This window comes from Cydia fagiglandana, chromosome 4 (assembly GCF_963556715.1).
Source record: "Cydia fagiglandana chromosome 4, ilCydFagi1.1, whole genome shotgun sequence".
Lineage (NCBI taxonomy): Eukaryota > Metazoa > Arthropoda > Insecta > Lepidoptera > Tortricidae > Cydia > Cydia fagiglandana.
The window spans coordinates 17,301,113-17,314,596 of NC_085935.1; the positions used below are offsets into that span (position 1 = coordinate 17,301,113).

At 38.0% G+C, this 13,484-nt stretch overlaps 2 protein-coding genes across 2 annotated transcripts in view; one reads left to right on the forward strand and one right to left on the reverse strand.

Moving 5' to 3' along the window:
* The window catches only part of LOC134663963 (elongation factor Ts, mitochondrial), a 168,319-nt gene that overhangs the window by 33,796 nt on the left and 121,039 nt on the right, over positions 1–13,484 (reverse strand). The window lies entirely within an intron of this gene.
* Positions 1–13,484, forward strand: part of LOC134663957 (dynein axonemal heavy chain 7-like) — a 60,978-nt gene that overhangs the window by 29,288 nt on the left and 18,206 nt on the right. The window contains exons 32-40 of the mRNA XM_063520507.1: positions 10,110–10,292; positions 10,593–10,724; positions 10,802–10,915; positions 11,019–11,126; positions 11,391–11,588; positions 11,794–11,917; positions 12,189–12,364; positions 12,555–12,706; positions 12,795–12,942. Coding sequence (XP_063376577.1) covers positions 10,110–10,292; positions 10,593–10,724; positions 10,802–10,915; positions 11,019–11,126; positions 11,391–11,588; positions 11,794–11,917; positions 12,189–12,364; positions 12,555–12,706; positions 12,795–12,942 — 1,335 coding nt within the window. The remainder of the gene's footprint in view (positions 1–10,109; positions 10,293–10,592; positions 10,725–10,801; positions 10,916–11,018; positions 11,127–11,390; positions 11,589–11,793; positions 11,918–12,188; positions 12,365–12,554; positions 12,707–12,794; positions 12,943–13,484) is intronic.

A 13,484-nucleotide genomic window follows, 5' to 3' on the forward strand; every position in this document is an offset into this window, starting at 1 on the left:
CGTTATTCAATAGACAAAGAAGATTAAAGGGGGTATATTTAAGTCATAACAAAACAGGTGCCGCGCGGGACAGCGATAAAAAGGCTTCCCTTGTTTTATTAAATAACGCATTAATTTATCAATATGATTAAATCAATTCTTTAGAAAATGCTCTTTATAGAAATACAAAGTTGTTTATAATACGTTGCTTACATCCAAAGTTATGATTTTTTTTATTGCGCGGTGCCGCCACTGGGACACGCGAAAAACGGCAAATTTCGCCATTTTTGGAACTTCAAATGCGATTTTGTCAGGACCAAATAATATTTTGGCACAGTTGTGCATGATTTTTAAAGCTTATAATACACTGAATGAAAATATATACATACCCAGTCTTTTAGTCCTATGGACTTCGAGTTTTAGCCGTGGGACAGCAAAAAATGCCTATTTGAAAATTGACCCACATGTGATTGCTACGTATTTTTACTACCTTAGTCTACCGCAATACGTCAACGAAGGAGGTTTCGCGCTCTTGATTTACGAGTAATTTTGGTTCTCCTCACCGGAAAGGCACTTTGTCACGGTTACTACTCATTTCCATCCATTAACTAATTTGGTGCTATATATTGTAAAAAAAAATCACCTTGTTAATAATCTGTTAGCATTTTGGCATATCTTCATTACTTTTACTTGATGACATTCTAACCTTAAAGACGATAAAGAAATTAAAAAAAAACCGTCAAAAGTTCATTCCACTCCAATTCATTCCTCTCCATTTCTTCCAATATTTTCGGGTGAAGGAAATGAACCAGTTTCGAAGGAAATGACAAATAATTTTGTATGACAGATGTGTTATGATTTTTTATGTTTTAGCCCACAGCCCAAGAGTTATATGCACACATACGCTCTCAAATCATAACTATCATGTTTTGAAACGTATGTATGTCCCATTCTTTCGACTTCGTTAGACCATTTGACAGAGTTTCAGGGTATAGGTTCTTTCTTACCTATACCCGACACTACGTCATGGGAATCCTGTTGGTTGTGGATATTGCATATAAATAAGCAGATAGGCGCGTAAGCGTAAGTAGTCTCTTTTTTCATGGCAAATATTGTAAATATATCGGATAGATACATCATATTTCCAACATTTTATAAATGCGGAACATTTTGGACAGGTGAACCTATTGGAACTTATCTAATGCCTAACTTCTCTGCTAATTAACATACTGAAAACTTTTTATAGTCCTGGAATAAAGCTCAAGAGCGAGCCCTCCGAGGGCAGATATTTATGAGGAGGGTCTCACAAAGATCTGCTCCCGGGAGCCTCTTCTTGTGCTAAGTTAAAAATACGGGTTGGCCGTATCAGGGAAATTTCTTGTAACTTTGTAACCGTTTAAAGGCCAAGCTTTAGAAAATTCCAGAAAGTTCATGAAACAATGGTTCAACACCATCTAGAACTGGAGAGGAGCGTCCCATTCCCACTCCTTTCTGCGAGTTCCACAAAGAAAGAGCAGGCAGCTCGGAGCGTCCGATTGTGGCGCGCCTTCCTGCAAGGCTGAAAGCCGAGCTTTCGCAGGAGAGTAGACCTTAAATTGTTTCAATGCAGAAATGCAAGCGATGCCGAAAGGCGAGCTCCGCATGAGGTGTTCAAAATTTCTTTTAACTATTGGCAGCGGGCACAATCGTGCGAGGTCAAAGACTGAGCTTCAGTGGAGCTGACCTCAACTGCAGCTGAACCAATAGCCGAATCAAAGACATATATAACTTCGTATAAGATGAATAAAGTCTAAGAAGAAAACGTGCCTCGGAAATCAAGAAAAAGTCATTCTCGAATAGATGGCGCACACACCTTTGACCTATCCTCGGCTAGATGGCGTGACGACACCTTTTCATATTTAACAATTTTAACACATAGATATCAGGGAATGAACATGGGTAAAAATGATATTAATATAATAAAATCATTTATCCATATATACACATTTTTTTGATAACTGTATACGTGTTTATTTTGAGTTTTAGTCGTGTGTCGATAGATGGCAGTAAATTTACAGTGACTACAACATTTACTATGAGAGGACCCTTCTATACTATCTATTCTCTTTGGCCGAATGTATTAAAAAGCAAGGCCGACGGCCCGGGGGAGCTTCAGATAGGGGCACATTTCCGTACAAGGCCAAACATCAATCTGTAAGAGTGCAGAACTTTGCTAAGTGAGGCCAAAGGCCGAGATCCGCTTAAACGCTGAAAGCCCAGTCCGTCTGATCACGTTGCGCTTCCATAGAAGACCTAACTTGAGAACTAAGAGAGCTTGAAATTTAACCAATCAAACATCAAACATCAAACATCAACATTTATTCAGCAAATAGGGTTCAAGGGCACTTTTACACGTCAACATTGAATTTACATAAAAGCAAAAATAATAACATCAACAATTTTATAAAATAAAACTAACAATTCAATCTAACGTATTACAATTACTAAGAGATGTATATGGTCTCTTAATGTCGAATTACATACAAAATACAGATAAAAAAACACACACAAAAAAAATCTATAATATTTAGAGGTGTAAATGTCTCTAGGTGTCAGAACTATAAGATTATATAGTTTATCAAGTTATCCTTAGAGATGTATAAGGTCTCCAAGAGTCAATATCCTGTATAATTAATACATTCATTAAAAGAAAAGAAACATACGAGAACAGAATGAGGCGTCTCACTGTAATTAATTAATAAAAGTTACTAAGTATAGTATATATAGCTAATAGCTCGTGTTAGCTTAACAGACCAGTCTCCACAAACAGCACCCGTTCACGAGTATGACGCGTATCTCAGCCATCGCCTCCCTCAACCTTCATTCGGGAAAGTGGCGACCCGATCAACAACGCCACCGTAAGCAAAGACTTTTAAGCGAGCATGACATGTTCAAGCTACCGGCCTATATTAATATTAAAATAGTAATAACATGTAGCTGTAAGACACGGCTGTAAGATTTTGTGCTCATATGTTACATAAAAAGACAGTAATATAGCTTCACATAATTACTAGCCTAAGTTGACTTAGAGATGTAAAGGTCTCTAAGTGTCAGAAACATTAAAAATATAGGTAAGTATGTACAATCAAAAATAAAAATCAAATAAATAAATATGTACTTAGAGATGTATAAGGTCTCCAAGTGTCCAAAACTAAAATTAAATTAAACAATATAATCAAGCGAGAACATCATTGTCTCATGTGTCAATTCTACTGGTCACTAGCATATTTAATTCACAATGTAAAAAAAAACAATATTTATTTATTTCTTATTATACGAATGAAATCAAGCTACCGGCTTAAAAGCATCTCTATCGTTTATAAAATCATTTACAGTGTAGTACGCCTTACGTAACAAGGAGTGCTTAATGTGCGACTTAAATTTATGAAGTGGTAAATTCACTACATCAGTGGGGACTTTGTTATAAAAACGTGTACAGTTCCCGACGAAAGACGTACTAACCTTACGGAGGCGGTGGGCGGGCACAGCAAGTTTATGTTTGTTTCTAGTGTTATAGTTATGGATATCACTGTTAACCTTGAATTCGTGGATGTTTTTCCGAACATACATAATATTCTCTAGTATGTATTGAGATGCAACGGTAAGAATGTTAACTTCTTTGAATTTCTCTCTTAGGGATACTCGAGCGCCCAGTCCATAGATGGAACGTACAGCTCGTTTTTGCAGCACAAATATTGTCTGAATATCTGCCGCTTTTCCCCACAACAGAATTCCATAAGACATAACACTATGGAAGTAACTAAAGTATACCAGCCTGGCCGTCTCTACGTTTGTCAGCTGTTTGATTCTCCTCACTGCATAGGCTGCTGAACTAAGTTTTCCGGCTAGAGTGCCTATATGTGCATGCCATTGCAGTTTGGAGTCTAGAGTGACTCCCAGGAAAACAGTTCGGTCCTCAAATTCCAGCGTATCACCTTTTATTTTTATCTTGCTGTTATTTACCTGCTTGACGTTAGGTAGCGTAAACTTGATGCATTTGGTTTTCTTGGCGTTCAAAAGCAAATTGTTTGCCGTAAACCAGTTTACAATGGTAGATAGCGCGTCATTAATGCTCTCGAAGCTATTTTCCTTTCTATCCACTTTAAATATAAGGGAAGTGTCATCTGCAAATAACACTATATCATGTCTATCTTGCACAACTTTTGGCAAGTCATTAATGTATACCAAGAACAGGAAGGGACCAAGAATTGAACCTTGAGGCACTCCGAGGGCTACCGGGGACCCCGCCGATTGAGTTCCATTAATAACTACTCGCTGAGTTCTATCCGAAAGGTACGATGAGACCAGGTCAAGGGCACTAGCTTTTATCCCAAAGCGGCTTAATTTTCTCTTTAAATTTTCGTGATCAACGCAATCAAATGCCTTTGACAGATCACAGAAAATTCCAACAGCATCTTGAGCTTTTTCCCAAGCATCAAAGATGTGTTTTAGAAGTACCGCACCGGCGTCAGTAGTTGATCGACCTTTGGTGAAACCAAATTGATTGCTGTCAAGCAGTTTGTTTCTGTTGAAATGTGACAATAGTTGATTCAGAATAAGTTTCTCGAACACTTTGCTTAATGCCGGTAGTATTGAAATCGGTCTAAAGTTCGTGGGATCTGTTCTCGTTCCTGATTTAAACAGAGGGATAATTTTGCTATGTTTCATAATATCTGGAAAAATTCCAGCATCAATGCATCTGTTGAAAATCTCAGCTAAGTATGGTGTAATTGACTCAATGATGGAATCTAATACTTTGACAGACAGGCCCCAAAGATCTTCTGTTTTCTTTAAATTTAAAGACCTAAAAGTCTTAAGAACTATATTCGATGAGACATACGAAAATTTGAAGATTTCTGTACATTCTGCCACATTTGTCTTCAAAATTTCTTCAGCGACGTCTGGCGATGAATTAAGGGATCTTGTTGTTTCTACCGGGATATTCGAGAAAAACCGCTCAAAATGATCTGCCACTTCACGGTCGGAACTTACTAAAGTGTCAGCAATTCGTAGGTTGTAGTGCGGATCCTTCAGTTTACGTTTTCCAGTTTCATTACTGATAACTTGCCATACAGTTTTGACTTTATCGCTGGAATTTAGGATCTTTTTCGACAAATAATCGGCTTTAGCGGCGACACACAACATTTTAAAAGATTTAGAATAATTTTTGACGTACTCCAGAAATTCCGGTCTTTTATCAGTTGCCTTTAAATCATATAAGTCGTAGAGCCGGCGTCTTTTCTCGTGAATATCCGGTGTAGCCCAGTCGCTAAATTTAGTCTTAGCCTTGCCTTGCACCTTTTTCAGAATGAAACAGGCATCAAATTCCTTTTTAATACAATTAAACAACTCGGAACTCAAACAGTCAGGGTTTTCCTGGGTACATGAAAGACAACATAATTGTTTAGTAATATTACGATTGAATAAACCTAGGCGACTTTTGGAAATCGGCCTACACAAAGTGTCTTGAGGAATTTCTTCAGTTTTCCCGCTGAAAGAAGCTTTTAGTCCACAGTGGTCAGAACTTAGGTTGTTAATAACAGATTTACTAATCGCGTCATTATTACTAAAGATGTTATCTATACATGTAGCACTGGTTGCTGTGACTCGAGTGGGTTCACAAAATAAATTGACTAAATTGAAGGATTTAAAAGTATTTAGTAACCTTCCACATAATGGCGAATTTTCTAGCAAATTAATATTGAAATCACCACATACAATTATATTTTTGTGACTTCCAAAAACACTACTAAGTACTTCATCTATGACCGATTCGAATAAGTTATAGTCTGCCGATGGGGGCCTGTACACGCATATAATTATAAATTGTTCCAATTCAACACAAGAAAGTTCTATAAGGCGTTCCACAGACATGTCAACAATGTCTTTACGCTCCTTACTTTTTAAATTATGTTTTACCATTATCAATGACCCGCCGCGATTGCAAGATCTCCTAAAAAATGAACTTACTATACTATGATTATTGAAATTAAACATAAATTCATGACCTTTAAGCCAGTGCTCAGTTATACAGAGAATGTCAATATTCGAGTACTGTATAAACAAATCAATTTCGTGTTCCTTACAGGTAAATCCTTGGATATTTTGATGAACTAAGTTCAATAAATTGGTTTTACTAAACATACTAGCATCACAGTGATCAATATGAACGGAGCCGGCTGGTGCACACGTTGTCGTAGCGATTAGTTTAAATTCAAATCACCAGGCGGCTCCATCTCAAACCCTACGCTATCAAGGCGTAAAATACTACGCGACTTAAGGTTATTAGACGCCGTGCTAGCCACGACGGGGTCTTCAATATTATATGCTAACAGGTTAGCACACTCTACAAGACATCTTCGCGGTAGGTAGGTCCTCTTATGGGGCATAACAAAATCTTCTATAAATTTATTCGTATCAAAATACGAAATCGTACTACTGTACAAGGAAAGGTTATACAATAAAGAATTGTAATGAAATACCCTCTTATTTACCTTGCTCGACATTCTATAAGGGAGCGCACAGATAATTATTTTAGCAACCTCTCCCCGGTCAATCGCCGACAGCGTAGCGGATAATTTTAAGATATCTCGCTTAGTACAGTCTAAACTATTTCCTAATAAAACTACAAGCGTCGAGTCGCGGTCAAACTCGCCCGCAGAAATAGATTCGATTAAACGATCGACAGAGGCGCCCGGGTGACAATGGTTGACGACACCCTGCGACAAGCGCTGCGCCAGCAGCACGCCCAGGCCGGCGCCCACCTCGTCCGAGTACAGCAGCGTGCGGCGGCCGGCGCGCGGGCGGCGCTGCGGCCGCGGCGGGGCCGCCCCGGACCCGAGGCGGGGCGGCGCTGGTGCTGGCGAGGGGAGGCCTGGCGGCGATGGAGCTGGCGAGACAGGGCTCGGCGGGGATGGCGCAGGCTCGACGTAGGTCAGCAGCGACAGAGCCAGCTTGACAAGGCTCGGCGGTGAAGGGGCCGGTTCGACGAGGCACGGCAGCGATGGAGTCGGCTCGGCTCGGCCCGGCCCCGATGGAATCTGCTCGGCTCGGCTCGGCGGTGACGATGGCGGCAGGGGCGCCGGATCCGCGACGCGAGGGGCGGGCTCGGAGTCGCCGCGCAGCTCGGGCGCGCGGGCGGCGCGCGACGCGAACAGGGCGCGCAGCGCGGGCGAGCCCGGCGCGGCCAGGGCGGCGCGCAGCGCGGGCGAGTCCGGCGCGGCGGGGCGGGGCGGGGGCCGCGGCGAGTCCATACGCAGAGTGTAGCCGCTCCCCGGTTCTAGAACATTATTCATAAAGGCTATGTATTCCTGTAACGCTTTACTTGACAGTTCGTCTCTATTATTTAAGTTTTTCAACTTTAATTCTAATTTTTCTAGTTCATCGGAGCGATGACTCAATTCTTCTACTGTCCGGTCTAGTTGGTATTGGCAGTTTAGAAGTTCATCGCTTAAGGCGACACTGTTACATTTGGATTGTATCGTTTTGAATATTGAATTATGGCGTTTTAGCAAAAGTTTAGATTTCTTTATGAATCTACTGAGTTTTAAATATTTTTTTATTTTTTTGGATCCTTTCAGTGCGACTCTAATATCACTACTGCCTTCAATGTGCACAGAACTTTTTAAATCTACTGTTTCTACCGTTGGGGAGAACCCTATGCTATCATCGACTGAATCTACATCAAAGCTATTAATTTCAGCAAAAATACTTAAATTATTGTCTCGCAGTCCGGAGTGGCCGGAGCAATACTTGCAACTATGTTTTGACTCTGACTCCTCCAGCTGCTGTTCTAAGTCCTGGATGCGTTGTAATGCCTGCTCATGTATCTCCTGACAATTCTTGAACTGATCAACGGCAGCTTGAAGTTCATCCCGCTGCCCCTGCATGTCTTCGAACTCAACATCCTGGTTAGCGAGCTGAGACTTGAGGGTTGTGTTTATTCTAACAACTTGCTCAAATTGCTCTGCACTCTCTTCCTGTTCTTGAAGGAGTCTTTTGTTCAATTCATCGGCTGTTTTCAGTTCTTTCTGTAATTGCTGCATTTTAGCAACCAGGACATCCCTGCGTGTAGTCATCTTAGTAGTTTGAGCTGTAAACATATTGGTAGTGTATGATATCTGAGCAAAATAGATGAATGAAATTCAATGCTTCTAACAGAATATAGTGATTAAAAAAAAATGTAAACTACAAATGACTTGATTTGTAAGTGATAAGCTTCTTAGATTTTATACAATAAACTTTATAATTTGCTGTTTTGTAAGTTAACTGCTTACCGCAGGGTATGATTTAATGGTTCTTGAGGTGATTTAAGAATGAATTAAGATATTTAGGTATGTTAAAATCCTGTTATGTTTTAAACAAAGTTCTCCTCAAATCGTATGAAAGTAGCAAAAAAAAAAGTATGACAATTAGAAATCCTGGACAAATAAACTAAAAACTAGGCTTATAAATTATGAAAACAATACTCATCTGTAAAATCTTCGGTGAAATACAGGCAAAAACGGTGTAATTTTTAAATCTGGAACGTTACATCGTTGACAGTTTCCATGTTTCTTGTCGTCAATATATTTCTTCTTATGTTAATGTAACACTTTAGATAATGATACAGCACTATAATTGCGACGTGAAGGTTCTATTTATCACCATAACTTGTTAATTATTCCATTATAATAATTATCAATGTGATCTCGGATCCTCCTGCGGCTTGACCTTTGCATTTTTCCTCGAAAGTGCGACTTGTTGAGTCTACAACCCTATGGAGTTTGTTATTTATAATAAGTATTTTGATTATTCGGGCGTACTCGGCCCTTGGCCTCTATCCACACAGTTTTGATGTTTCGTAGAGTACGCTCTTCGACCTCCAACGGCTTTAGAGCTCAACATCGTGTTTGCGGTCCGCTAGTTTGCTTTTTAATACACAACTACTTGGTCGTCTCCAAGCTCTGCTGTCCTGCAGCTTTACTTTGGCCCGCCGTTCCCTTTGAAACTGCTTATCATGGTAGTGTCCTAAATCTAATATCTGGCCCACTTCATTATTTAAAAAAACAACATCTTCTCTTTACAAAGACGGCTAAGTCACTTTACCTACTAGAAAGTTTAAAATTATGCCGCAGTTCTCTCCCGAATAATATCAAAACTAACGATTGTTTTTTATAGCAATTTCTAGATAATTTAAGCTTTTTTAATTTCATTTATGTAAGCAGTTTTTTACATTACAAATCTCATTATTATATGTTTCTAGTTCTGACAAATAATGAGACCGAAGAGAAATACTGACACATCGTAAAAAGTACTGTTAAAAAGTAGGTTATTATATTAAACAGGTCAACAGGGTAGATATACTTTTTAAAAGCCAAGCTATTTATGGTTCCATCGTTTAAAATATTATCACTGTGATTTTGACCAATAAAGTTAATTTATATTTAATATAATTTCATTTACTTCTATTCGTGTTTCATTACCTTCCCTTAGTTTTTCATTTCCATCTGTGCCTTCATTACTTTCCTTATTTGTTTTCCAAATGTATAACTAGTATATAGGTGCCTTTCTTAAAATAATATACACAATACGTATACACATCCACAATATCAAAATCTACACTGTAACTTCAAAATAAAAAAAATCTCCAAAAAAGTGGCAAATCGGCACGAAACGGTAGAACGACCCTAGAATACAATTCGCCGTTTGAATCAATCAACAAATTTTTCAAACATTGTTTTTAGGAATGACATCCTAATCTTTGATTTTCTATACTACCGATATTATACATCTTGAGGCCGATTCTGAATTAACGATTTGTTGCGAATTGATCTTGTTATGATACAATATTGACAATCGCTCACACTGTTTGGTTTGCATGAAATGCGCTACGTGTTGGGCCAATGCCGTGTCATATCAAAATAAAAACTTCAACATGTCGGTCCCTTTGTCAGATTATTTATGGAGGTATGACGAATACAATCCATTTAACTAGAAAACCACAACTATTTTTCCATCTCTCCGAGTTAAGTTGTACACATGAAGGAAACATTTTGTGCGTACATACCATACTTTACTCTAGGTACATTGTTTATAATACGTTTTGACAGGTATCGCGCTGCGGTATGATTTATATGGAGCCCAAAGGTTTGGGTTGGCGATGTTTGTTAGAGTCGTGGTTAAATACTCTACCACCGTTTCTGAATACAACCAATCATGCCCTCATCAGAGCGCTTTTCCACCGCTTTATGTCGCCATTACTTTGGCTGGTTGAATTATCGGGACAGCTTAAGGTATGGAAGTGGTTTTTCATCGAGAAAGTGAAACGAGAAGTATTAAGTATTATTATTAATCGATCCGTGATTATTCAAGCTAAATTTCACTACATAATTTTACTGTCCACCAGTGTTAAAACAAACACCAATGCTTATAACTATAATATAACCCTTTTGATTATAAATATTGGGTTATCTATACAAAAATGACAAATGACACAGAGTCACTGACACCGGACCGAACGAGATACCTAAATAAATACTTTATACGTAAATAACTAAATCTCCTTTATTAATTGAATAAGTTTTGTTTTTCAGCAAATGTATGTGACATCACGCAGTAATCTAGTTACAGGATGTTTTAATCTATTCGACACGTTTATGGATGACTATTATGATGAAAAATATACAGATTCTATTGCGGAGCTCGATGTTAGGGCACAATTAGAGGTATGTCAAATATATATGGCAATGTACGACATTTTGGGTACTTTTGAAACTAATTAATAATCAAATGAAACTTTTAGGGTGTTTTCTTCTTTTCTACTATTTGGTCCGTTGGGGCAACTTTGGAAGCACTGAGTCGTCCTAAATTCGACATGATGTTCAGAGGATTACTCGAAAAAGAATTTCCAGAAGAGGTATTTGGTTTATTGTACATAGTATATGATAGAGAAACCTTTAGAGTTTTTCGGCCCCTAAATATTAAAAACCAAAATGTCAAAACTTATTCTGGCTTTTCAGATTAGGCAAGCTTTAAAATACCCGAAAGTGATAGACAAGCCAGAAAAGCCGTTCATTTTCACAATTCCTAAAGACGGGACTGTATATGACTATCGATACATCAAAGAGGTGAGTAATAGAAATCAAAATAATATAAAAAAAATTGTATCAGAGATACTTATATAAAAAAGAAAAACATAAACAAGATGGTTCGCGATTTCCAGGTTGGGTTGGTCCTATAGTAAAAGTTGCTCAGTATAATCCAATACCTCCCTGGCAACGGGTATACATTTATTTTTTGGCCATTCTGTATTTAGTAACGTACGCCATACATAATTGTATGCTCCATATCACTGTGTTATATAAGTGTCGATTAAACTAAATAATGTATAGGGCAAAGGTAAATGGAAGCCGTGGCAGGATGACGTGGTCTCAGCACCGCCTATCAGCAGAGACACCCCTCCGAACCAGATACTGGTGACCACCCTGGACAGCGTCACGTACCTTGCACTGTTCAGGTTACTAGTGCAGCATCAGAAGGCTGTTATGATGGTTGGACCCACTGGGACTGGCAAGTCGTCCTACATTATTGTAAGTTTTATTGTATTAACTAAATTTTTAAGAATGTTTATTCTATGCTACTGTACTTTGGCAAAGCATATCTGTTCATCTAAATAATAATAATTATATTATTTAGATTGGCAAAGCATATATGTTCATCTAGTTTCATACAATACAACGACATTATTTTCGCTTTCTTTGTTGGACTCATCTATTATTACAACCAATTTTTTAGGATTTTCTAGTGAAAAGAGTAGATACGAAAGTCTACAAGGCTCTCATAATGGCTTTCTCGGCTCAAACCAATTGTAATCAGACTCAAGATATTATTATGGCCAAGCTTGATAAGAGGAAAAAAGGTTAGTGTCACATTTAATTTAACACAAAAGCGCGTATCTACTATATTACGTTTTGAAATCGAATGACTAGAAAGGATTGTCAAATTGTTAAAGGGTTACTATTACTAATTACTAGATCCTTTTGGGAATTCAATCAAAATCGGCATAATATGTTGTCTGAGAAACGAGTTCGACATTTTATTTTAGGCTAAAATCACTTAGGGGCTCTATGGTCATGTTAATATAGGTCTTGCTTAAAATTTATACAAAAAGTATACATTTAATATTTCAGGTTACTTCGGGCCACCAGTAGGATCCTATGCTGTAGTATTTGTAGATGACGTGAGCATGCCACAAGCTGAGACTTATGGTGCTCAACCACCTATAGAGGTTTTGCGACAAGGCATTGATTTGGGACTGTGGTACGACCGCAAGACCAACGTTGCTATGCACCTCATCGATGTTCAGGTTAGAAAGTATAACACTTTCATACTTTTAACTATGTGTACTGTCACTTGTAATAACATCTTGCATAACGAAGCACGCACGCAGGCTATAAATAACATGCCAGATTTTTTGTAATGTTTGTACTCGTACCTGTGTGTACGGCGGACACTTTCTAATACAAGTTATTCATTTATATTGTTTTGTTTTCCAGTTTATGTGCGCGATGGGCAAGCCAACTCCTGGAGCAAAATTGATTACTCCGAGGTTGACTCGTCATTTCAATTTCCTTTGCATAGACGAATTTGATGAGGATACTCTCAAGGTTATATTTAGCAGAATAATGTTGTGGCATCTAGATACAAGGTGGTTACAAGTAAAACATAATTTTTGGGATTAAATATTTAACGAAAGCCTAAAAGGTATTAATCGATTTATATTTCAATACTTTCAGAGGCTTTTCCAAAGAATTCGATCCCAGTATCGAAGAGATTGTGAATGGTACATTGGAGGTCTACAAACAATGTCGTTTGAATTTGCTACCAACACCTTCCAAGTCTCATTACACATTCAATCTACGTGATTTTTCGAGGGTTATTCTGGTGAGAGTTTAGAATTATTGGTTAGACTGTTGTTTCTTTGTAAAAATATATAGGTACATCACAATTGGCCTGATGACAGTAACAAAGAATTATGGAAATAATGGTTTCAAAGAAACGTATATGTTAATATGATTCTAAAATATGGCCCAATCTCAGTATAAACTGAAGGATTATTAATATATTTAATAAAATAAAAGTGCGACATTCTCCACTCGGCCATTTTGGCTGAAACACCAATCAGAGGCGACGTATGAGTTGACGTCATCAATGCATGACATATTTCTTAGAGCAACATAGACAACCTCATTGACTGTAATCCATTACGTACTCCCCAAAGAGTTTGGAGGTTCAAAAAAATATTGTTTCGCCACTAAACATTTATTACGTCCAAAAAATATTATTACACGATATAAGGTAAATATTTATTTGATATTATATAAATAAAATTCTAAATAATACGATATTTCCCCAAAAAACTTTTTTAATTATTTGGCTGAACGGAACTATCATTGCCATGTTGGCTGTCGTAACTATAAAAAATT